The sequence below is a fragment of the Saccopteryx leptura genome, chromosome 2 (genome assembly GCF_036850995.1).
Source record: "Saccopteryx leptura isolate mSacLep1 chromosome 2, mSacLep1_pri_phased_curated, whole genome shotgun sequence".
NCBI lineage: Eukaryota > Metazoa > Chordata > Mammalia > Chiroptera > Emballonuridae > Saccopteryx > Saccopteryx leptura.
Window position 1 is genome coordinate 34,867,526 of NC_089504.1, and position 25,908 is coordinate 34,893,433.

A 25,908-nucleotide genomic window follows, 5' to 3' on the forward strand; every position below is an offset into this window, starting at 1 on the left:
CCGGAGCGAGGTGACGTCTCCAGCGCTCCTTCCTACGTAAACTTCAGGCGGGGCCTGCAGGTTAGAGGGCGGTGAGCTTTGTTAATTTCTAGGCGGAGACCGTTCAATGAGGAAAAGTCTAAAGAGAGAATTAGGACGGGCAGGTATGTGCTCGTCTCACTCCCACTTCCGGGCCTTTTCCTCTTCGGCAAAGCTGGGCGGAGAGATTGGGCTAGGCCCGTCGCGCCGTTCCGGTAAATAGCACCATTCATCCGATTGTTTAATCCAAAAGTGTAGGTAGGAGTCGTTCTTGGGTCTTCTTTTTTCTTCACTTCTTACGTAACAGTGGAACTGTAAACCCTCTCGGCTCTACTTTCAAAAAAAGATATCTAGAATCAGACCACGTCACTCCTTTGATTACAACTCCACAATGAGTTGCAACTGCGAACTCCATACCCTTTACCTGCAGGGTTCTACTCTCTCATGGCTGTACTCCAACCACTCTTTCTTCCTATGCCTCCAATAAGTCAAGCTTGTAATCTCTTTAGGGGTTGATGCGGACTATTTCCTTTGCCTATCTCTGCCGCTAAATCTGCATGAATGTTTTTTTGTCATTTAGGTCTCAGCTCAAACATCAGGTCCTTAATGAAGCCTTCTCCGTTTTATTTCACTCAACAAATACTGTATTTATGAACATTTAGCACCCCCTGTGTGCCAGGCAGTGTTGTAGATGCTGGCGATGCAGAGGTGAGCAAAGGAAAACCCCTGTTTTCTTGGTGCTGATGACAGATTCAGGAATGGGCAAACAGTGCAATCAGAGGGAATGGGCAAAGGGACCGTAGTAGAAGATGAGATTACAGAAGTAGTGGAGGACCTCTTGAAGGACCTCGGGCTTTATCTGAGTAAGTTGAGAAGCCTTTGGAAACTGATCTGACTTATTTTTTAATAGTTACCACTCTGGCTCCTACCCTGTTTCCCTGAAAATAAGACCTAGTGCAATTTTTTTCAAGCTTAGAAATATAAGGCCTCCCCTGAAAATAAGACTTATAATGTCTTTAGGAGCAAAAGTTAATATAAGACACTGTCTTATTTTCAGAGAAACAGGGTACATGAGGAGAGCACTTAATCTATTGCAATAATTCAGTCAAGAAATGAAGGTACCATGAATGAGATTGGTAGTGAGGGTAGTGTAAAGTGATCTGACCTGATTGTGTTTCAAAAACAAAGTTGATAGCATTTTTTGAGGGACTGGGTCAGGGTTTGGGAACCTATGGCTCGCGAGCCAGATGTGGCTCTTGATGGCTGCATCTGGCTCGCAGACAAATCTTTAATAAAAAAAAAAAAAGTTAAAAATATAAAACATTCTCATGTATTACAATCCATTCATTTCCTACCGCTCATGTTCATGGTTGCGGGTGGCTGGAGCCAATCACAGCTGTCCTCCGGGACAACACCATATTTTTATTGGATAATGTGTAACGTACACAGGTCGTTGATGGCTCTCATGGAATTACATTTTAAAATATGTGGCATTCATGGCTCTCTCATCCAAAAAGGTTCCCGTCCCCTGGACTAGATGATAGTGTGAAAGAATAAGGAGTCTAGAAGAAGCCCAAAGTTAATTCTCTGAGTAATAGGAAGTATAGAAATGTCGTTTACAGAGGTAAGGATGACTGGGGAAGAGCAAGAGTTGGTCTTGAACAGTTAGTTGCATTTGAACAGCCTAATAGCCATGCAGTTGAAGCTATCCAATAGACAGTTGGCTATGCGAATTTGGAGTTCGGGAGAGAGGCCCAGCCTGGATACAGAAATTTAGTGTCAGTTAGTGCATAGTATTCCAAACATAAATTTCCTTTTATTTATGATTGCTTACCTTTCCTTTCCCTTTTTTTTTTTAACGGAAGCTTCAAATATTTACACAAGTTGAGAAAATTATGTTATGAACCCCATGTACTTTATCAACCAGCTTCAGCAATTCCCAACTAATGGCCAATGTAGTTGCACATATATAATCCCCCTTGCACAGTTAGTCTGAAGAAACTTTAGTTTTTCAGTTCTTGGAACTAGATGAGATCACTTAGAGGGTGAGTATAGATCAGCGGTTCTCAACCTGTGGGTTCAGCGGGGGTCGAACGACCAAAACACAGGGGTCGCCTAAAGATAAAGCAATTCAACATGTAAAGGCTGGGGTGGATGGTAAGGAGGATCCCAAGCAAAGGAAATTGAGAAGCAGCAGCTCTTATCACTGATATTTTCATTTAGTGTCTCATCTCTTCCTAGAATATAAACTTCAAAAGATCAGTGACCTTGTGTTTCATTAAGACTTTCATCTGCGGCACAATTGTATGTGCCAGGCACAAAGCAGTCTCTACACAGAATGGTTAAGAATATCTAAATTAAAGCGAGAACTGAAAAGGATTTAGAGTGAAGGGAGGTCATTTTGAGGTGGTGGATAGGATATGCGTGGAGGCTGTGAGGCAAGAGAGGGCATGGGTCATTTGTGGTAACTATATATAACTATATATAACTAGGCAAAGTGTGTTATGGCCAGAGTAGGATACATGTCAGGGAGAGTGTTCTCTGAGATGAGCCTAGAGAAGTAGGGGAATTAAGGATGTGCCATACTCTACATATTCCTTTCCAGTCCTCACTTCAACCCTGCAAGGTAGATGCTGTTGTTGCATTTTAGAAATTAGGGAATTAGTGCTCAGAAAGGTTTAATATCTTGCCTGGGTTCATATTCTTGGACTCAGCTACACCAGGATCCAGAGCAAGTGCCTTTAGCCTGGTGTTTCATGTTACCTTTTCTTGTTTCATGCTGCCTCATTTTCACCTTTAACATTTGCTTTAGAAAAGAAAGAATGCAGTATGTTGGTTGTAGTGTATCCACTTTGACAAGATTTGGCTACACTTGCAATTTGTATGTTTCTTTTAGCTCATTAAAATGGGGCTCTCTTGGTAGTTATTTAGTCTAAGAAAGGGAATTTGCACAGCTCAAAAATTATGTAACAAAAAGGAACAAAGTGTTTATGACTGAAGTTACTAGTACACAGCTTGGTTGTACCTGGTGCCTCTTTGGAATCACTTATCTTAAATATTTGGGTGGCTTATCCCCTAATTCGCATTTTTGCTCTAATGCTACTGCCTCAGGCTTTACCTGCCCTCTGTGTTTATTTATTTATTTTTTTAAAAAGGACCTTATTTATTAAACTGTTTACCCACAAAGTCTTCCATTATGGTTTTTTTTTTCTTTTTTTTTTTACAAGGACAGAGAGAGAGAGAGAGAGTCAGAGAGAGGGATAGATAGGGACAGACAGGAATGGAAAGAGATGAGAAGCATCAATCATCAGTTTCTCATTGCGACACATTAGCTGTTCATTGATTGCTCTCTCATATATGCCTTGACCGCGGGCCTTCAGCAGACTGAGCGACCCCCCTGCTCCAGCCAGTGACCCTGGGTCCAAGCTGGTGAGCTTTTTACTCAAGCCAGATGAGCCCACGCTCAAGCAGGTGACCTCAGGGTCTCAAACCTGGGTCCTCTGCATCCCAGTCTGACACTTTATCCACTGTGCCACCGCGTGGACAGGCTGCCGTCTGTGTTTTAAAGATCCCCTCCGTCACTCTGGCTCCTTACTATGCTTGATTGTCTTCATAACCTCTTTTATCATCTGGCTTTTTAAAATAAATAAATAAATAAAATTATTTAACTCATCTCTTCTTGTTGGAATGTAAACTCTAAAAAAGCAGAGACTTTTCCTGTTTCATTCACTGCTATATCCCCAGTATCTAGAACAGTGCCTGCCAAATAAATATTTATTGAATGAGCAAGTGAATGAATGGATAGCTTGGGCTACTGAGCCCATGCTCATTTGCATGATTGATTAGCTTTAGAGTTTACTTTGCGTAAACAAAGACTTGGACAGCGTTTCTCTTTCTCACTTCCTAGGAGATAGTCAACGGAAAGGATTCTGCCCCACTGCTGCAGCCAAACCAGATGCCTTCCTCCGCTTCACCAGACCAAGGAGATGACCTGGAGGCCTGTGTGTTAAGATTTTCAGACTTGGATTTGAAAGACACAAGTTTTATCAATCCCAGTAGCAGTCTCAAAGCAGAGCTAGATGTCAATACAAAGAAGAAATACTCATATGCAAAGAAAAAGGTAAAATTGCTGTTTGTTTCAGGATCACTTATGTATAGTTAATACAGGTAGATCTAGAAGTAGCTTATCAAGTTTGGCCTCTGGCCCTGGCCAGTTGACTAGAGTGTCAGAATCAGTGTGCAGAGTCCTGGGTTCTATCCCCAGTCAGGCACATATGAGAAGTGATCATCTGCTTGGCTTGCCCTCCCTCTCCTCCTCTCTCTCCTCCTCCGTCTCCTCCTCTCTCTTCTCCTCTCACAGCCAGTGGCTTAATTGGTTTGAGCTTCGGCTCCAGGCATTGACGGTAACTTGGTTGGTCCAAGCATTGGCATCAGGCACTGAGGATAGCTCTGTTGATTTGATCATTGGCCCCTGACAGGGGTTGTCGGGTGGAACCCAGAAGGGGAGCATGCGGGAGTCTATCTCTCTATCTCCCCTCTTCCCACTTAAAAAAAAACAGAGACCTCCAGGGAGTGGAGGGATAGTGAGATAGTAGGGTGCTGCCATGCTCAAGGTAAGTTGTAGTCAGGGCCATTACCGGTGACCTTAACTAAGTGCCAGGCAAAGGAGAATCATAGGCAAGGTGTGGCTCAGGAACATGTATGTGGAGTACTTGAGGACAGATTGTAGACAGATGGGTTGGATTCTTTGCCCACCTAGGGCTATGGGAGGAATCCCCTAATCACAAGAATAGACAGGCAACAGGGCAGCTGCTGTCTAAGACTGCTGATTTGGTCCAGCTGGTATGAAGCTTATTAATAAAACTTACTTTTCCATGTTCTTCCATCAAATGGTAGGACTGGAAACTCCTGTGAAAAGATAATGAAGGAATTTCACTGAGATTTCCATTAACCTTAAACCTAAGGTTATTTAACACTGACAATTTGAAATGTAATTGCAGGCATTTGCCCTTTTTGTCAAAACCAAAGAAGTTCTGGCACCTTCTTATAAATGTAAAGAAAAATGGTGGAAATGCTGTCAGCAACTATTCAGAGACCAGACCACATTCCATAGACACGTGGCAACACAACATGACGATGAGATTTGCCACCAGACTGCTGCCATTTTAAAGCAGCTGGCTGTGACATTGAGCACCTCAAAGAGTCTTAAATCTGCAGACAGAAGGAACCCTGTAAAAGAGTGCCTTACTCAAAACCGTGAAGGGTCTGCTTGGCTCCCTGATATTAGTTGCTTTAGCCCTGATGAGCTGATAAGGTAAGAATGTCATTCTGTATGTACTTTGTTTAATTTTAAAATGTTTTTATAACCACAGTGAGATATCACTGCTCATCCTCTAAAATGGCAAGGTCCTAAAGGCACGGAATGTCTCTTCGGGCCTAAGCTAGACCAGTAAACGTGTACTGTGTGTCATAGAGGATGATAGCCCGTGTCGCTGAGTTCTTGAAAGCCATCCTACATCTTATCTTTAGGGAGAAGAAGTGAAGAGCGAAAACGATATTATTTTCAAAGAGAAATTGGAAGGCCCAGTAGATTCCTCTACTCTGAAAAATGTCAGAGCTTAAAAAAGGTTTTTTGCTACCAAATGTGGTTTTCTGAGCTGCATATGTTTTAGAAAGGATGTTAACTTTTAAAATGGGGGCGTAGGTTAGAGGTTTAGATTCTGCCTTTGAAAAATTTACCAAATCATACTGCAGTATTCCAGAGGACAGATTTCTTATTTTAAGCAATTCCTGAACTATTTGGTGAATAGAAAATGTCCAAATATAATATACTTTTATCTCTAATATTTAGTGCCAAATTCACCTGTTTATCAGAAAGAAAAGGAGAAAGAGTCTTGAACTTGGAGTCAGACTTGAGCTAGTCACTAAAATTTTTGTGCCTTTCCTCACATCTATCAGTTAAATTGTATGGTTCAGATAATTTGTTACCGGAGTTTAGATATAATAGGCTCCAAAATAGAGAAGGTGGCTTTGGGGGAAGCCAAGCCCAGAAATATGATGAGGATATTGGTGAGTTACAGATTCCAGAGCTGGACGGGACCTTAATTAACTACTATAGCATTCTCTAAAATATGTCTGTCTGTGCAACATTGTAATCGAGGATGCTATCAGATGTTAAAAAGAAGTACTAAGGAAAATAAGTTTGAGAAGCACTAGTTTAAAATGTTCTCTACTGAGAAAGAAAAAAATGTTCTTTATTGTAGGACTTCTCAGAGCCTTCAATAGGTAAGGGGCTCGGGCTCTAAGGGAAATACTGTCTGCAGGATTTCTCAAACATGTGATTTCAGAGAACAGCTTCAGAGCGCACTTTGGGGAAATGCAGCTTATTTCAGTTCTCTAATTTTACAGATGAGGAAATCAAGGCTCAGGAAGGATAGGAGACCTGCCCAGATCCCACACTAGTTAGTATAATACAGCACAGTGCAAGAGAAAGGGTATGGGTTCTAGTGTCAGAAATCTGGTATTCGCGTCCTGACTGGCACTTCATATAAATAGCTGTCGTACCTAGAAGGAACTGGCCTCAATTTACTCGGCTCTGAAGTGCAGAGACTGCCTTCTTTAGAGCAAATACAGACAGGTGTTGCTTCTCATTTCAGGAGAACAATGGTAGGTGCAAAGGCAGACACGAGTGCTCCATCTAGGCCTTCCCTCTGATGCTGACTGGGTATACTTTATGAATTGTGGCTTCCTTTTGTCAGGGCCTCAGATGCTCATTCCCAGTGGTTTTCTTTTACAGTGGCCAGGGCAGCAGTGACGGGGAAGTGCTGCTTTATTACTGCTACTGTGACCTGGAGGATCCCCACAGGCTCTGTGCCTGGCAGACAGCCCTGTGTCAGCACCTGCACCTCACAGGCAAGGTACCTAACATGTTCTTCTGCACCCCATCCTTCACTGGGCCCCTCTGTCCTCCAACTTGGATTGCGGAGACTGCGCTTCTTACAAAAAGATTCACTATTGAGGTCTTAGAAATTAGCAAACTCCTGCTAGGCATTTATAAGTAGAATACTAAATAGCTATTCACATGGTGTTTTACGGAAATATTTAATGGCATAGACCAGGGGTGAGCAAACTTTTTCTTAAAGAGCCAAATAGTAAATCTTTTAGGCATTGCACAAAAAACTACTCCACCCTGCAACTCTAACATGGAAACAACTGTGGACAATATGTAAAATGATGGATATGCCTGTGTTCAATAAACCTGTGTGCAGAAGCAAGCATAGTTTCCCCTGGTGTCAGGAAATGTTCTTGAAATAGTAACTAGAAAAACATTTTACAGAACTATACATAAGGTGTGATTCCAAGCTGCTTCTTCATTTTTCTAGATTATGTCAGGGCCTTTACCATTCCTGGTACTGACCTTTGCTATTTTCTTTCCCTCTGGAATGCTTTTTCTCATAGCATGGCTCATTCCTCACTTCAAATTTCTGCTAAATGTTACTACCTCCTCAGAACTATAATCTGAAGTGGTCCTCTCCGTGAGCGTTATCACTTTCTATCTTCTCCTCAAAGAATTAACTATGATCTGAAAGTATAATCTTTGTTTAATTTGTTATCTCTATCCTTGTAGAATGTAAGCTTCATGAGGACAGGAATTTTGCCTTAATTGGTGCTTTCTCAGTGCTAGAACAGGGCTTAGCACGCAGCAGACAGTGAATATTTGGAGAATGTTGAATAAAGGAATGAATGTATTTGTACGAAACCCACAAGTGTCTGTGTAAAGATGGAGGGCAGTGGATATCAAAATGTTAATTATGATGAACTCTATGAGAGGATTATGGATGATTTTTTGTGTGTGTGTGACAAAGAGACAGAGATAGGGACAGACAGACAGGAAGGGAGAGAGATGAGAAGTATTAGTTCTTCATTATGGCTCCTTAGTTCATTGATTGCTTTTTCATATGTGCCTTGACTGGGGGGCTACAGCAGAGTGAATGACATCTTGCTCAAATCAGCGACCTTTGGGCTCAAGCCAGTGACCATGGGGTCATGTCTATGATCCCATGCTCAAGCCAGCAACCCCACGCTCAAGCCTGATGAGCCCGCGCTCAAGCTGGCGACCTCAGCGTTTTGGACCTGGGTCCTCTGCACCCCAGTCCAATGCTCTGGCCACTGTGCCACCACCTGGTCAGGCATGGATGATTCTTTTTTAAAAAATATCCTCAATAATTACATATCTATACATGTATGTGTATATTACAAAATTTTTAAAAATTTAAATCAAAAGTGAATTAGGTTCCCTCTGACATCCCCGCTGGCTATGACACTATTATCTGTGCTAATCTTTCCCACACATGCCCAGGTTTTAATTCCCTTTTGCAATCATTTGATCAGTCAGTGACATTATCCTTTTGCACATCCAGGTTTTCTAACAGACTCAAAGCTTCATTTATCTCCTTCAGCTCTTCACCTGACATTTCTACCTCTAAAATGTCCCTTGACTCCTTTCACTCTGTCCTCCACTTCCACTACCTTAGACCAGGGATAGTCAACCTTTTTATACCTACCGCCCGCTTTTGTATCTCTGTTAGTAGTAAAATTTTCTAACCGCCCACCGGTTCCATAGTAATGGTGATTTATAAAGTAGGGAAGTAACTTTACTTTATAAAATTTATAAAGCAGAGTTACAGCAAGTTAAAGCATATAATAATTACTTACCAAGTACTTTATGTTGGATTTTTGCTAAGTTTGGCAGAATAAATCTTTATAAAACAACTTACTATAGTTAAATCTATCTTTTTATTTATACTTTGGTTGCTCCAACACCGCCCACCATGAAAGCTGGAGCGCCCACTAGTGGGCGGTAGGGACCAGGTTGACTCCCACTGCCTTAGACCAAGACCTCACGCTCTCTTACCAGTCCATTTCAGTAGCTTCCAAACTATTCTACTATTCTCCATTCTTCCATCCCTGCTCACCATTTAATCCATTCTCCACAGAGCAGCCAGAAAGCTCTTCAGAGGTAAATAAAATTGTATTTCTCCCGCCTCCAAATCTTTCAGTGGCTCTCCAGTGCACTTAGAGTAAAACCCAAGTCCTTCCCATGCCCTCAGGCTCCTGCATGATTTAGCCTGTTCTTACCTTTTCTGCTTCCTATATATCCTTGACTTATTCCAGTCCTTCAACACGGTCTTCCAGTTTCTGAAGCCCACAAAGTTGTTTTGGGGCGTTTATACAAGAAAAATCTTCAGGGAACTCTCCCACACCCCCTTGGTTTCTCCTGTTTAATTTTTACTCAGTCTTCACTTCTCAGAGTTCTTTGTTGACCTTTAATTATTTCTGTTTTTCCAAATAAACTCTCTTCTATCATATTGTAGTTATGTTTTGTACCACTTGTCAGTTTGTAACTTTTTTTTTCTTTTTTATGGAACGCTTCACAAATTTGCGTGTCATCCTTGCGCAGGGGCCATGCTAATCTTCTCTGTATCGTTCCAATTTTAGTATATGTGCTGCCGAAGCAAGCACTCAGTCTGTAACTTTTATCTTAGTATCTGTAACCTCCCTCAGTCTGTAAACTCCAAGAGGGCAAGAACTGTATTTTTTTCAACCACTGTATCCCTAATTCCTAGCACAATTCGTGGTGCGTAGTAAAAAACTTAGTAAAAATTTGTTGAATGAATATATTTATCACTATCTCTTAGATATCATCTTAAAAGATAAATATTCTCACAGTAAACCTGAATTACAAAATATCGAATCAATTTCTTTTCTTGGTTTAGGATCAGATTTTTATTGGCCTAGCGCCCTAGCCCCAGGTGAACTAGCAATGAGGGTCCTTCACCACCAGGGGGCAGCATCTGCCTGGATCTTAGGTCTATCATAGGTTTCACTGGTAATGTCCGGTTTACTATTTTCTGCTGGTAGATTTGTCAGAATATTGGCATTTAGATAGGGAAAGAGGAGAACTTGAAAATTCTGGGATTATAGAAGGAAGCTTCTTGTCCCTATTGCTATACATTCCTTATTGCCTAAAGAGACCTAAGGGAATGCCTTGGAGGCTTTGGAAAGGAAAAATTACAAGATTCAAAGCCAGTAAGATCTGGTTTTGAATTCCAGATCTGCAGCTACTTGTGGGCCAGTTACATGATTTCTCTGAGCTTCTGTTTCCTTTTCCGCTGAATGGGGATTATGACATCTACCTTTCAGGTTTATAACATAAAGCTCCTGTCTCATAGTAGGTGCTCAGTAAATGCTAACTACTGCTCTTCATCTCTGAGGTTTAAGGCCTTCCTCATCAAGGAGCTGCTTGGAAGGTTCCTGTTGAAAAATCCTAGAGACTGAAAGTCTAGAGCAGTGGTAGTCAACCTGGTCCCTGCTGCCCACTAGTGGGTGTTCTAGCTTTCATGGTGGGCAGTAGCAGAGCAACCAAAGTGTAAATAAAAAGATAGATATAGCCCTGGCCGGTTGGCTCAGTGGTAGAGCGTCGGCCTGGCGTGCAGAAGTCCCAGGTTCGATTCCCAGCCAGGGCACACAGGAGAAGCGCCCATCTGCTTCTCCACCCCTCCCCCTCTCCTTCCTCTCTGTCTCTCTCTTCCCCTCCCGCAGCCAAGGCTCCACTGGAGCAAAGATGGCCCCGGGCGCTGGGGATGGCTCCTCGGCCTCTGCCCCAGGCGCTAGAGTGGCTCTGGTCGCAACAGAGCAACGCCCCGGAGGGGCAGAGCATCGCTCCCTGGTGGGCAGAGCGTCGCCCCCTGGTGGGCGTGCCGGGTGGATCCCGGTCAGGCACATGCGGGAGTCTGTCTGACTGTCTCTCCCTGTTTCCGACTTCAGAAAAATACAGGGGGGAAAAAAAAGATAGATATAACTATAGTAAGTTGTTTTATAAAAATTTATTCTGCCAGACTTAGCAAAAATCCGACATAAAGTACTTGGTAAGTAATTATTATATGCTTTAACTTGCTGTAACTCTGCTTTATAAATTTTATAAAGTAAAGTTACTTCCCTACTTTATAAATCGCCATTACTGTGGAACCTGTGGGCGGTTAGAAAATTTTACTACTAACAGAGATACAAAAGTGGGCAGTAGGTATAAAAAGGTTGACTACCCCTGGTCTAGTGTATGAGTTTAGGCAGGGGTCCCCAAACTACGGCCTGCAGGCCACATGCGGCCCCCTGAGGCCATTTATCTGGCCCCCGCCGCACTTCCAGAGGGGCACCTCTTTCATTGGTGGTCAGTGAGAGGAGCACATTGACCATCTCATTAGCCAAAAGCAGGCCCATAGTTCCCATTGAAATACTGGTCAGTTTGTTGATTTAAATTTACTTGTTCTTCATTTTAAATATTGTATTTGTTCCCGTTTTGTTTTTTTACTTTAAAATAAGATATGTGCAGTGTGCATAGGGATTTGTTTATAGTTTTTTTTATAGTCCGGCCCTCCAACGGTCTGAGGGACAGTGAACTGGCCCCCTGTGTAAAAAGTTTGGGGACCCCTGGTTTAGAGATTGCTCCACCCAGCCATGTAGGGTGTGGATGTCCTTGTTTTTACTTGGGTTCTGAGATTAAAATAACATAGGAAAGACTCTATTAACCTACCAAAAGACAGTTACATAGAAGTATGTACCTCTTCATCATATCTGTCACAGTCAGAAAGGGTCAGGGTAGATTTCCTCACCCTTACACTGGTTCAGCTCTATTTTTCTATATAATTGCTTAAAAATAAGTAAGTTGAAACACCTAATCAAAAAATTCTTTCCAAACCTGGTTTAGAAGGAAGTTTCAGGTTTAGTGGGAGAGTAGATAGTTAATATTACTCATAGTAAAAATAAACTTTAAACATTGACCCATCATTCAGACCCAGAAATACATTCATTTTAAATTATCTCTGTCCTTTGCATACTTGTTATTAAAGTAACAAGTAGAAAAGTGTATTACATATATTTGTGTTTTTATTATTAATACCTATAGCCATCTCAATTTTAAAATGAAGCCTCCTTAGTAAAGAACTTATTAAAGTTGGTAATAGGTATAGTAGACTGTACAGCAGAGATGATGTATACTGCCAACTTTTTTCTCCCGTGCTGAGAACAGGCTTCCCTAGACTTCAGTACTCTTCTCGGGGAGCCTAGGTGTGGTGCAAAACGCTCGTCATGGAGCTCCAGACAGCCACTCCCGGTGAGCTGGCATTGGCCTGTAAAATGAATCCTGTTTATATCCGTGCCCTAAAAGAATTAAATCAAATATGGCAGCAATGAAGCATCTTCTCTGGCCCTGAAAAAGGGGCAGCCTTTACAAATTTTTCAAATTCTAATTCATTGGGAGGTATCATCATTACATATATATAGTAATAATAATATAGGACCTTAAATTACCTCTCTTTCCAGAGAGTATCATGCTCTAAGTCAGGGGTCCCCAAACCTCGGCCCGCGGGCCACATGCGGCCCCCTGAGGCCATTTATCCGGCCCCCGCCGCACTTCTGGAAGGGCACCTCTTTCATTGGTGGTCAGTGAGAGGAGCATAGTTCCCATTGAAATATTGGTCAGTTTGTTGATTTAAATTTACTTGTTCTTTATTTTAAATATTGTATTTGTTCCCATTTTGTTTTTTTACTTTAAAGTAAGATATGTGCAGTGTGCATAGGGATTTATTTATAGTTTTTTTTATAGTCCAGCCCTCCAACGGTCTGAGGGACAGTGAACTGGCCCCCTGTGTAAAAAGTTTGGGGACCCCTGCTCTAAGTGTTGCACTTTCTCTCTAGCACGTTTCTCTAGAGAGCTCAGCTCCCTCTAAAGATGATCCGTCTTTAAACTCATCCAAGGGTTTTTTTAGAACTAAATGACTAAAAATGCAGGGTCCCTAGAGCATTGCCTTTTCAGGCAGGGACCTTCATCCAGGCTCTAATGTCCCCTAACCAGTGAAGTATTTCAAAGAGAGTACAGGGTTTGAGAAGCTAGAAAGCCCCAGATGTGGATGCATATTCATTTGTTCAACAGGTACATATTGAGTGTATGGTGAGGAGGGCACTGGTGTAGGCACTAGTTATACAGCAGGGAACTCAGCAGACACACACTCCTCCTGCAACTTGGTATTCCAGCGAGTGGGTTTGCAGTGGTGGGCTTTCCCCAAACACAGTGTGGAGATGGACTCACTCTGTTCCCGGCTCTCAGGTGTACTCTGCTTTAGCAGTGGGTATGTCTCCCCAGCAGTAGTTTTCATTGTTGGTTCTCTTTTGTCCCTGTTTTAGCGAGATGAAGAAATTGAGGTTCAAAGAAGAAATTAATTTTCTCAGGGCACTTGGCAAATAAGTGGCAAAGCTGAATCTTGGTTCTAGATCTGCTGACCTAGATGAAAGTCAGAATTTGTTCTTTGGCAACTGGAGCTCTCCGTAGCAGATGGGGTTTACCAGTAGTTTCATCCATTTCCTGCTCTTACTCAGCACGCATTAACTGAGCGCCTCACCTCAACTATGGGCAGGACCATTTGGAGAGCTACAGTATCTTGGCATGGCAACACTTTGGTGTCCAAAGCAGTGTCTCTGCGTTTCCTTTTAAACTTAGCGACGTACCTGAGCCTGTTCTTCCTGGGGAAGGTTTAAACTAAGCTGAGAACACAAGGAACTTCTCTCACCTTCTGTGTCTCAGGTGCGAATTGCTACAGAAGGAATCAACGGGACAGTTGGTGGAAGCAAATTGGCCACGAGACTGTATGTGGAAGTCATGCTTTCCTGCCCATTGTTTAAGGGTTATCTGTGTAAGGATGATTTTAAGGTAAGAGAAATTGAAAATAGCTCTATAGCCATTTGCTTCTGCCTCAGTGCCTCTTCCTGCTGTAGGTTATGAAGAGCAGGTCAGTGTGGAGACACAGCAGCGCAGGGATAAACACCCTAGTCGTCCGTTCCAGGGCAGCGCCTTGGAAGGATGTGCTTGCTCTAGTCCTTCCACTGACTTGCCATGTGATCTTGGACCAGTTAGTACCGCCTCTGGACCTCAGTCACCCTTCTTAAAGAATAAGGATGATAGAGTTTACACAACCTAAACTCTAAATCTTAGATGTGTTTGCTCATTATTTCGGTAAACATGGAATGATCCGATCAGCACGGCACACCACACGGGAGCAAGGTTGCTCTGACAGCCAAGCTGCTGTGAGTGACTCTGCTTTACTGTGGCAGGTCATAAAGGGGGTGGGAAGTACCTTGCTAGTGTTCGTGCTGGTGGGGGTAGGTGAAGAGGGGACATTGCTCCAGAACAGAAGCTGGGATGTACTCTTACATGTTGAATTACTCAGCAGTGTTTCAGTTTTAAATGTTATTAGTGTAGAAACACCTTTTTAATGTAACATTTCTGCATATGGTAGACACGCAATAAATAAGTACCAAACATTAGCGTTAAGTCTGTTTTATAATAATACGACAGCTGCATTAAAAAGAAGTCTCAAATTAGAAACCTGTTTTAATGGGAAAAGGGAATTATGGTATGGTCTAGAATGTTCCAGATAATTCAACATTATTAAATGTCTTACACTTGGAGATGGAAAGACTATGTTCTGCTTTATTTCTCATTGGCTAGACCAGCAAAGGAGGGGCTTGCTGTTTTCCAGAATTGCGTGTTGGTGTATTTGAAGAAATCGTGCCTATGGGGATCAGTCCCATGAAGATCTCCTATAAGAAGCCTGGTATGCTCGCTTTTATAAGAAAAATTGTGCTTTTCTTCAAAAGGACAAAACAACATAGAGACAAATGTGAAATTTAGATCAACTACAGTTGCGATGAACCTTCTCATTAAAATAGCTATGGGCAGCCAGACCAGGAGGTGACGCAGTGGATAGAGTGTCGGACTGGGATGTGGTGGACCCGGGTTCAAAACCCCGAGGTCGCCAGCTTGAGCATGGGCTCATCTGGTTTGAGCAAAGCCCACCAGCTTGAACCCAAGGTCCCTGGCTCGAGCAAGGGGTCACTCGGTCTGCTATAGCCCCCCAGTCAAGGCACATATGAGAAGTCAATCAATGAACAACTAAGGAGCAGCAACGAAGAATTGATGTTTCTCATCTCTGACTCTGTCTCTACTCCCCCCCCTCCAAAAAAAATAGCTATGGGGCAGGGCTCTCTCTGGAGCATGCCCATGCTTATCTCAGGTGTGAACTTTTTATTTTCTTTCTACTAAACCAGGGGTCCCCAAACATTTTACACAGGGGGCCAGTTCACTGTCCCTCAGACCGTTGGAGGGCAGGACTATAAAAAAAACTATGAACAAATTCCTATGCACACTGCACATATCTTATTTTAAAGTAAAAAAACAAAACGGGAACAAATACAATATTTAAAATAAAGAACAAGTAAATTTAAATCAACAAACTGACCAGTATTTCAATGGGAACTATGGGCCTGCTTTTGGCTAATGAGATGGTCAATGTCCAGTTCCATATTTGTCACTGCTAGCCGTAACAAGGGATATGACGCACTTCCGGAGTGTGACGAAGTAGTACTGTACATGAGCTACGCTGTGCTTTGTGGCGCCGCCACATACAGCATCTGCATCCTGTGCTCCTCTCACCACCAATGAAAGAGGTGCCCCTTCCAAAAGTGCAGTGGGGGCCGGATAAATGGCCTCAGAGGGCCGCAATTTGGGGACCCCTGTACTAAACTCTAACTGTCCCCAAGCTTTAATAAATGCACCTTTTTTTCTTTTCTTTTTTTTTAAAGCGAGGTTAGGGGAGATTCAGAGACAGACCCCCACTTGTGCCCTGGCCAGGATTCACCCAGCCACTGCCATCTAGGGCCAATGTTCTGCCCATATGGGGCCGTGATTGCAACCAGGCTATTTTTAGCACCTCAGGTGGAGGCTCCATGGAGCCACCCGTAGCACCCGGACCAACCTGCTCAAACTAATCAAGCCATGTCTACAGGAGGGGAAGAGAGAGAGGGGGAGAAGGCGGGTATGGAGGGAAAAGCAGATGGTTGCCTCTCCTTTGTGCCCTGACTGGGAATCAAACCCAGGACTTCCACATGCCAGGTTGATGCTCTACTGCTGAGCAAACTGGCCAGGGCCAATAAATGCACTCCTTTTTTTAAATTTTATTTCAGGGACAGAGAGTCAGAGAGAGGGATAGATAGGGACAGGAACGGAGAGAAATGAGAAGCATTAATCATCAGTCCCTCGCTGCAACACCCCAGTTGTTCTTTGATTGCTTTCTCACATGTGCCCCGACCACAGGCCTCCAGCAGAGACTGAGTAACCCTTTGCTCAAGCCAGCGACCTTGGGTCCAAGCTGGTGAGCTTTGCTCAAACCAGATGAACCCGCGCTCAAGCTGGCGACCTCAGGGTCTCGAACCTGGATCCTTCCGCATCCCAGTCTGACGCTCTATCCACTGCGCCACCGCCTGGTCAGGCTAAATGCACTCTTAAGTCACCAGAGTCCCCACCAGTGAGGTGTGGTTATTCCACACTGCCAAATTCACCAAAAGTTCCTTAACAATATATTGAGATGTCTGAACCCTGAAAGACACAGGAATTTCTTTCCTAGAGAGTCGAGAAGGCAAAAGGCCCCACCAGACAGGTTCTCTCTTCCTCTCCTTCTCTCCTCTGTCTTCTTCCTTTTCATCCTTTTCTTTCTCTCGCTCTTCTTTCTCATACATCATTCCTGCTGTCAGCCCCTCCCATCCTTTTCTCTGCTTCTCATGCACACAAACTTAGACACGTTCTTCCTACCCTTTTTTTCTTTTTCTTTTGTATTTTTCCGAAGTTAGAAGCGGGGAGGCAGTCAGACAGACTCCTGCATGCACCCGACCGGGATCCACACGGCATGCCCACCAGGGGACGATGCTCCATTGCAGCTGGAGCCATTCTAGCACCTGAGGTGCAGGCATAGAGCCATCCTCAGTGCCCGGGCCAACTTCGCTCCAATGGAGCCTTGGCTGAGGGAGGGAGAGAGAGACAGAGAGGAAGGAGAGGGGGAAGGGTGAAGAAGATGGGCGCTTCTCCTGTGTGCCCTGACCAGGAATCAAACCTGGGACTCCTGCATGCCAGGCCGATGCTCTACTGCTGAGCCAACTGGCCAGGACCTACCCTTTTGTTTTTTTTAAAAAACACATTCTTTTTCCCACAACTTTTTGCTAACCCCTGCCTTGAAATTGGGCTCCATCTAGTATAGAACAGTTTATAAAGTCTGTAGTCAAGCATATAAATGTCCAGGCTCCTTCCAGTGTAGTGACAATATAAGACTGGCCACAGAGTGGACCAGCAAACCCACATGGCAATTCAGATCCCAACTGTCTGGCTTTTATTGTTGGATTAGGCCTTGTATGAGGATGTAAATTTCTCTAATTATTTCTAAACTGCCAGGTCTCCTAGTGCTCATCTTAGGAGGAGGGAGGAGAGGACTAGAATTACTAAATTATTTCATTGTGATTGTTATAGTGTTATTTTGAGACATAATTGTAATTATGAAAAGAAAAAGTTTAGGTGTAAATAAACAAAGCAACATATAAGTCATTGGCCTGGGCCAGTCGTGATTGGGTTTTGTTTTTTCTTGTTTTGTTTCAATTAATTTTTTGGTTTGGTTTTAGGAATCCATTTGTCCCCCAGTGAATTTCATAAAGAAGTAGAAAAGTTTCTGTCTGAAGCAAATCAAGAACAAAGTGATACTATTCTACTGGACTGCAGAAACTTCTATGAAAGCAAAATAGTAAGTAAGAACAAAAATTGAGTCCCCAAAGTATGGCCTGGTCTTAAAGGGGGCCCTGTGGGTGCCCACCTGTGGGCAGGTCACGTGGACCTCTTCCCACTGCCAGCAGCTTCAGAAACAGCCCAGGCCTTTGAACGCAGGATCCAGTGAGAAAGCCTGAGAAAATATGAACTAAAGGCGTCTTGGCACGTGTGCATTCTCGCTTCTGTGTGCCTCCCCTTGACATGTGTCAAGGGCCTTGTAGAATTTGTTTGGGCGCCCCTCCAGTTCCCCTGAAGACTTGGGGCAAGTGTCCCATCACCCACCAGCCTTGTCTCTTAAGTCCCAGATCTTGAAATGGAAAGGTCAGAGTGTGGGATGAGGGCAGCAACCAGCAGGTGTTTCCTGGCCGGGGTGGGGGTTGGGGAGAGGAGATTGACAGAAAAAAAGCTTACCAGGTATGCTTTTTAGACCATTTTCCTTCTGCTTCCGCATTGTAGGGACGCTTCCAGGGCTGCTTAGCCCCAGACATCAGGAAATTCAGTTACTTCCCTAGCTACGTTGACAAAAATCTAGAACTTTTCAGAGAGAAGAAGGTACTGATGTACTGCACTGGCGGCATCCGCTGTGAGCGGGGTTCAGCCTACCTCAAAGCCAAGGTGAGTCACTGTGCTTGGGGCACTACAGACCTGGCAGCTGAAAGGCACCCCCCACAGCATGTGCAGAGCACCCCCCACCCCTGCCACCTTCATTCTCTGTCCCACCCCCAGCCAGTCAGGGGTTAATTTTCCGCTTGTATGGTTTCAGCTTAGAGTTTATAAGGACAAAATCTGAAGTTCTTAATCTTAAGATGTGAAAAACACTTAACAATCTTAAAGACTCTTCAGGTACAAGCAGGAAAGGTTAGTTAACATCTCCCTTTACCTAATTAATACTCCTGCTTGATCCTGAGAAGAGCAAATTCAGTAACATTACATGTCCCAACAGGTGCCTTCCTATATTTAGGGGGCAGCAAAAATAGTTGAGCTTCCCAGGATCTAGAGAGTGAAGGCCCTGAGTGCTGCCATCACCCATCCCCCCGAAGGCAAGCGCAGGCCAGCCGGTTCCTTGAGCCCTTGGTCAGCAGTTCTGTGTCCTGCGCCGGGAGCCAGGGCCGCACTCTGGCATCCCTCCCCGCGCGCCACTCCTCCGTGCGGCCTCTTACGGGTCTCTGCTGGCCTCCTCAAGTCTCCTGTGTTTTCTTTGTGCATAGGGGGTGTGCAAGGAAGTGTTCCAGCTCAAGGGTGGCATCCACAAGTACCTGGAAGAGTTTCCTGATGGTTTTTACAAAGGGAAGTTGTTTGTTTTTGATGAGCGTTATGCCCTGTCCTACAACAGCGACATAGTGTCAGGTAGGTCAGCATAGGCCCAGACCCCAGGCTCGTGGTCAGGCACACTCTCCATGTTAACCATTCTGGATGGCAGGCCAGTGCTGACTACTTGAAGAATTAGAGAAAAGGAGGACGTAGCCCCACCATCGCCCATCAGGCTGGAGACGCAGCAGTGGAGCGTCAGGAGGCCAGTATCGGGATCCTGGCCTCACCATTTATGAGTTAGGCGGGTCCTTACATGGAACAATGTCCCTTGTTCTGTCTACCTGCTAGGGGTTGAGCGAATAGGCTGAACCAGAGGGCTTCACTGAGGGTCAATATCAAGGATTCAGGGATTCTATAAATTTGGAAGGGAAAATAATTATAGTAATTTTATCTCTATTTTTATAACCCCTCACTAAATGTAAAAACACTGCCATCAATTATGAATTTAAGCAACAAAACCTACAGTATTAGATGTACCTGTGACTTTGTCAATAGAAATTACAGTATTTTCATTGATTACAGTTGTTACCAATATCTCAAAATAGCATTTATGTTCATCATTGCTTCAAAATGGAAATAGCTGTTAGGCCCACCACTAATTTATTTAATGTGCTAATATCTTACTATATTCCATATTTTTTTAAAAATTGAATATTTTGTATATCTGTATAATTGGTTTCCTTTGTAATCCTATGTAGTTTCCTTTCTAATTCTATGTAGTTTATTTTATGCATTTAAAAAATATTTTTCTAAGAGTTCATAGTCTTCATTAGACTGCCAAGTAAATCTATGGCACAAAATAAAAGAACCCCAAATGTAGATGTCTGCATACACAGGTGGTGTGCACTTTGCATGGTGGGTGGAGCACTCCGAGGTCGGAGCTGAACCTAGGGCCAGAGGCAGGGTGGTCACAAGAAGCATGTGGTGTGGCTGTCGTTTGCAGTCCACATTAACTTGTGGTATCAAATGAGGGCAGACAGTGAAGGATGGAAATAATCCTTTAGAAAAATGGGTCTTACCCCTGGATGCCACAGTCAGGAATAGGCAAGGTCACAGGCAGACAACCCTAGTGGCTGTTCCAGCTTTCTAGAATGGGGATCAGAGACAGATTGCATTCCTACCCAGGTAATAACTAAGATGTGAGTTTGTACTCCCCCTCTTCTTGATCTTTTAATTTGGATGGTCTTGTGTTTGTGTTTCTTATTGAAAGCTACTTCATTCACATCTGTTTTGGAGCCAGATGGAGTATCCCAAAGGTAGCTTAGATAAGCTAGGTAAGGGGACTTGAAGAATGATGATGTTATCAGTGGTAACAGATCAGCAGGGAAAAACCAACTAAGAAAGCTGATAATGTGAATTTGAGGAATCCTGGTGGCAAGTGTCCACTAGCAACAGCAAGAAAACCTCAGGCCAGGGAAGAGGGGCATGGGCTGCAGAAGCTGAATGTAGATGTGGGATCATCTGCAGTCAGGCATGTTGTCTCCCAGTGACAAAGGGGGTGATCTAAAAGAAAAAGACCGTTGACTAGGTTTGGGATCGTTAAAGAGAGAAGCAGTACTCCTTTTTTCTAAATAAGAAAATAAAATAATGGATCAGTGAGTGCAGGAATCAGGAAGACAATTCCCAGGACCAGTCTCCCCCCAAAAAAGTAGAGATGGGGAGCATTTTTTGTTAGAAGATGGGAGACTTACTAGTTAGAAACCTTCCCCAGGCCCTGGCCGGTTGGCTCAGTGGTAGAGTGTCAGCCTGGCGTGCGGTAGTCCCGGGTTTGATTCCCGGCCACGGCACACAGGAGAAGTGCCCATCTGCTTCTCCACCCTTCCCCTCTCCTTCCTCTCTGTTTCTCTCTTCCCCTCCCGCAGCCAAGACTCCATTGGAGCAAAGTTGGCCCAGGCACTGGGGATGGCTCCATGGCCTCTGCCTCAGGCGCTAGAATGGCTCTGGTTACAACAGAGCGATGCCCCAGATGGGCAGAGCATCGCCCCCTGGTGGGCGTGCCGGGTGGATCCTGGTCAGGTGCATGCGGGAGTCTGTCTGACTGCCTCCCCGTTTCCAACTTCAGAAAAATACAAAAAAAAAAAAAAAAAAAGAAACCTTCCCCAGGTACAAAAGGATACATTCAATTCTGATGAGCTAAGGGTTATATTTAGGACCTGGAGAGATGCCTGTCTGTGTGTATGTGAGTGCACATGTGCCTGTTTATAACAAAGATTTTCTTCCTTCCCCAGAATGTTCATACTGTGGAGCGCCATGGGATCAGTATAAATTCTGCTCCACTCCACAGTGCCGCCAGCTCGTCTTGACCTGCCTTGCCTGCCAAGCACAAGGATTCACAGCCTGCTGTGTCACATGTCAAGACAAAGGGAGCAGGCCAGCTTCAGGCCCTACCCAGAACAGCTTTAAAGAGGAATGTGAGTGTACAGCCCGACGGCCACGTATACCTAGTGAACTTGCACAGCAGGTGCAGCTCCCCACGTGCCCAGAGCCGAGACCAGATGTGGGTGAGGATGGGGATGGGCCATGCTTGTGTGAGCGGCACCATCAGCAGCTCCCCAGGAGCCCAGAGCCGAGAGTGGATGTGGGTGAGGATGGGGATGGGCCATGCTTGTGTGAGCGGCACCATCAGCAGCTCCCCACGGGCCCAGAGCCGAGAGTGGATGTGGGTGAGGATGGGGATGGGCCATGCTTGTGTGAGCGGCACCATCAGCAGCTCCCCAGGAGCCCAGAGCCGAGAGTGGATGTGGGTGAGGATGGGGATGGGCCATGCTTGTGTGAGCGGCACCATCAGCAGCTCCCCAGGAGCCCAGAGCCGAGAGTGGATGTGGGTGAGGATGAGGATGGGCCATGCTTGTGAGTGGCACTGGCAGCATTTCCCTAAGCCTTCACAGAGCTAGGGTGAGGCAACCACCTGTTGGAGAATATCAGGGCTGCAGCAACAGAGAAACAGGGAACTTCGGTGCTGGCCAGTACCACCGTGACAAACTGGTCACCATGCTGACCACCTGTACTTCACAAGACGAGGGAACAGGGAGTTGGTCCTGACCACTTACCTGAGACATCTGACTCAGAAGATGCTAGAACACAGACAAGGTGAGCTGTGTGGGATCCCACTGCAGCAGAGGGATAAAGTCTTGAGCCTGGTGACCAGGTCCTGCCCTTTCTGTGTCATGCAGCGGCTGGTAATAGTCATTCTTGTCATCAAACCTGTGTGTCCTGATGGCAAACGTGTGAAAGCCATGTCCTGGGAAGTGGACTCCTTGGAACCAGGCTCCTCAGGTCACCTGCCATCTACCCCTACCCTCACCTCGTCTGTGTTAGCGAGAGCTCTAGACTAGGATCTGCAGACTATGGCATTTAGCCCATCTCTTGCTTTTGTAAATAAAGTTTTAGTGGAGTAGCCATACCTGTTTGTTTATACATGATTTATGGTGGAATAAAATCTTCAGAAGAGAAAAATTATGTCCTGAAAAACCTGTATTTATTATCTTGCCCTTTACAGAAAAAATTGCCACCTCCTGGTCTAGACCAATAGCTTGTGATGGAGCAGTGGGTCTTAAAGATGTGGCCCCCTTCCTTTTTCATTGATTAGGTTCCTAACAGAGATGTCCCCCAATAGCCTCTGAATTCCTCAACCCTCACCACACTTAGTTTTGTTTTGTTTGTTTGTTTTTTTATAGCTGGAAACGGGGAGAGACAGTCAGACAGACTCCCGCATGCTCCCGACCGGGATCCACCCGGCACGCCCACCAGGGGGCAATGCTCTGCCCCTCCGGGGCTTCGCTCTGTTGTGACCAGAGCCACTCTAGCGCCTGGGGCAGAGGCCAAGGAGCCATCCCCAGCGCCCGGGCCATCCTTGCTCCAATGGAGCCTCGCTGCAGGAGGGGAGGGGAGAGACAGAGAGGAAGGAGAGGGGGAGGGGTGGAGAGGCAAATGGGCTCCTCTCCTGTGTGCCCTGGCCGGTAATCGAACCCGGGACTTCTGCACGCCAGGCTGACGCTCTACCACTGAGCCAACCGACCAGGGCTACCACACTTAGTTTTTAAGTATTTTCTATGAGAGGTTCAGGTGAGCTTGATGACACCGACATTTGGCAGTTTTAGAGACAAAACATTCGGAGTGAGGTCATTCAAGCACGGTTGTGGTTTCCTGGCCTTGTCAGGCACATGTCCCTGTCACACAGGTTCCAAGAAACACATCACAGCCATTCAAAGACCAACAGATTTAATGTTATATTGCTGTTTCCAGTGATGCAGAATACAGCTGCAGCTGTGTTTCAAGGAGAAGCTGGTGGGGTGGCTGTCCCTGCAGCACGGTGCCCTCGTGGGCCTGTCTGCAGTCTCAGTCGACACTCTTCCTCGTGGGAGGCCCTGGCTCCACCTCTGGTTACCCGGCACCGTCCGCGTCATTACAGTTCAGTTGCAAGCCTCTTCCTTCTCCATCAGAAGCCCCTCTGCTCAGTGCTCGGCAGCTCCCGGCTTGTCCTTTAACGTAACATTTGTCCACTCACTCATGAAAATAACTCCCCAAGCACAGAAGTCCTAGCTTAACTGGCACTGTGGCGTGTTAAAAGGCACAAGGGCATCGTGGCTTCACATTTTTGCTGGATCCCAAGCGGCACACGAGGTTAGAGAGGGATGCAGAGGAGATACCAAAATTACATTTTCAGAATAATCATCTAGGGATGGTTTGGCCAGGGTTTCCTAATTCTTTACTATCTGGAGCTTCACCATTGGCCTTGAGAGGCTTAATTTTTACAGGCATGAGATTAGCAGTGACCTGTCTAATAAAGTGCTGCCCCAGGTCGAAGTCTGTCAGCATAGCTACAGTGGACTTGAAAATTATCCCTGTTTGACCTCACATAGCCATCAGCCCACTGTGCAACACAGGAAGGTGTTTTCAAGTATTTGGCCATAGGTATTCACATCCATCATAAGGCTGGCATTTGATAAAGAAACAAATCTGACTCCGGTTTAAATTGTAAGTAAATCCCAGATGTCATACAGAACACTGCAGGAGCTGTTTGGTGCCTGGGATTGGTAAAGAAAGGCCGGTTCTGAAACCTGGAATTTCACTATTGGCTTTTCTGTCATCTCCTGGCATCCAGCAAAAGGAAGCTCGTGTTCTTTGGTTCCTGGCAGCTCTGTGGCTACAGTCTTTGTCTTTCTTGAGGGGCAAAATTGTATTCTTGATCCGATAATCAATTTGGCAACTTGAATCTTGAGGTTCTTAAAATTTAAAGGAGAGTTAATAAAGAATCTGTTTTGTTTGCTAAATAGCTAAGCTCAAACTTGTAATAAACTGTTTATAATGCTTCTAAATCCTGTGGAAGGGTGTGCTGTCTGTTCACACGTTAAAGACACCCGAAACAGCTCCCGGCAAGGCCACCACAGCCAGGCTCTCGGGTTGTCACTGCTGCGAGAACGCCATCTTCAGTAAGATCTGCTGGTTCAGGGGCATCTTAGTTTTTAAATATTAACCAGACTGAACTTCTGTGACTAAAGAAAAACTTCACATTAACCACAGTTTATAAAATTTTCAACTATAATCACTAGTTATCTTAAAACCTTAGTGCATAAAGAACTGAACCACAGAAAGGGTTTGTGCCGCATTCTGCCTCCTGGTTTTCACTGCAGAGCACAGTATCAGTAGAACATGTCCAGTTCAGAGGCGTGGTCGTCACTGCCACACACTAGACTCCACTCCGGCACTTGGGAATGATGGGCCCAGTCAGGTCCGCGAGCCTCCTCTTCCTCACTGGAAGGGAATGGAGATGAGAGGTAAGTCCGTTGTCACCTTGCACTGGGAGCCACCTGTGGCCCCGAGAAGGCTCCGTGAAGCCTCTCACTAACTTCCTGGTTAGCAAAGTCTGAAGTCAGTTTCTAAAGGACAGTTACATGGGGTAGTGTAACATCTGTCAGCATTCAGGGACGAGGGTCTGTGGTCGTTAGTGTAGGTTCATTCATAAAGTACTTCTACCTCGCTGGCCTCACAGCAATAAAACCTCCTTGTCCAGCCCCGCCGGTTCTCCTCTGCGAACAGAGGCCCTGCAGCTGGAGAGCCGCACTCCGGTTCAGGTCAGAGTCAAGCTCGGCTGATCTTAATGAGACTAAGGTCCTAACCTGCTGGAAATGTTCTTCAGCTCTTTCTAAGAGCTCCTGGCCTGCCTCCTGCCTATATAAACAGTTTCTACCCTAAGATTTCCCTGCATTATGTGTGCTACGGCTAACCTTAACATTTTCCCAGGGGCAAGGTAAGCTCAAACACTGATCACATAAAGCAGGTAAATGCCGTACAGAAGAAAGCACTGGTCAGGGGGTCGCAGGCTGGAGGCGTTGGCTTATAGGATGATGGGACAAGGAAGTGGGGGCTCCCTTTGTTGTAACGGGAGAGTGTTTTGAAATGAATTAAGTGCCTGCAGATGAAGACCAAGCAGCAAGCTAGATCAGCCCCAAGAGAAGGAGGTCTGTAGAGCAGGGAGGTGGCAGTCAAGGGGCTGCTGGTGGGGCAGAGACAGGAAGCAGAGGAAAAAAGTCTGTCTATACTTAGATGTCTTCCGGTTCCTGGGCTGAGCTGGTAGACCTGCGGCCACCAGGTCGATGCCTACGAGCTGCAACGAGAACCAGATCAGCCTGTGCAAACACTGAGCATTTACAGAACTATCCAGGAAGGAGCGATCTCAGGTTGTGGCTGGGAGCCGGCGAGGAGGGCATGGGGGCACATAGGTCACCCAGTAGAGGTTCAGCTGTTGCCTGAGCTCCCCCATCATAACAAATGCGACTCAAAGGGCAATCCCCTGGTGAGAAAACACAGGCCAGATTCCCAGCAGTGAAGGTCCCACAGCTCGGGGCTAGATGTGGGGAAACAAAACCCAAAGAGCAGAA

General features: G+C 45.1%; 2 protein-coding genes and 1 non-coding gene across 5 annotated transcripts in view; 1 reads left to right on the plus strand and 2 right to left on the minus strand.

Moving 5' to 3' along the window:
• The first annotated feature begins 26 nt into the window (after positions 1-26).
• TSTD2 (thiosulfate sulfurtransferase like domain containing 2) lies at positions 27-22,486 on the plus strand. Of its 3 annotated transcripts, none has more exons than XM_066367591.1 (10): positions 27-233; positions 3,926-4,138; positions 5,019-5,332; positions 6,815-6,935; positions 13,655-13,780; positions 14,579-14,684; positions 17,575-17,693; positions 18,173-18,331; positions 18,925-19,063; positions 21,256-22,486. In XM_066367591.1, the coding sequence occupies exons 2-10, from the start codon at positions 3,974-3,976 to the stop codon at positions 21,879-21,881; spliced, it is 1,875 nt and encodes a 624-aa protein (XP_066223688.1). In that variant the 5' UTR covers positions 27-233; positions 3,926-3,973; the 3' UTR covers positions 21,882-22,486. The 3 variants fall into 3 exon arrangements, with proteins under 3 accessions (XP_066223688.1, XP_066223690.1, XP_066223691.1); XM_066367593.1 differs by having other exon boundaries at positions 27-143; XM_066367594.1 differs by having other exon boundaries at positions 27-143; positions 3,929-4,138.
• LOC136396447 (U6 spliceosomal RNA) lies at positions 9,434-9,540 on the minus strand. The gene has a single exon (XR_010749734.1). It is a non-coding gene; the product is annotated as a U6 spliceosomal RNA (small nuclear RNA).
• Positions 22,487-23,231: 745 nt separating the features above from the next.
• Positions 23,232-25,908, minus strand: part of TMOD1 (tropomodulin 1) — an 86,350-nt gene continuing 83,673 nt past the window's right edge. Inside the window, exon 10 of the mRNA XM_066367595.1 lies at positions 23,232-24,781. Within this exon, the coding sequence (XP_066223692.1) occupies positions 24,717-24,781 (65 nt within the window). The 3' untranslated portion in view covers positions 23,232-24,716. The remainder of the gene's footprint in view (positions 24,782-25,908) is intronic.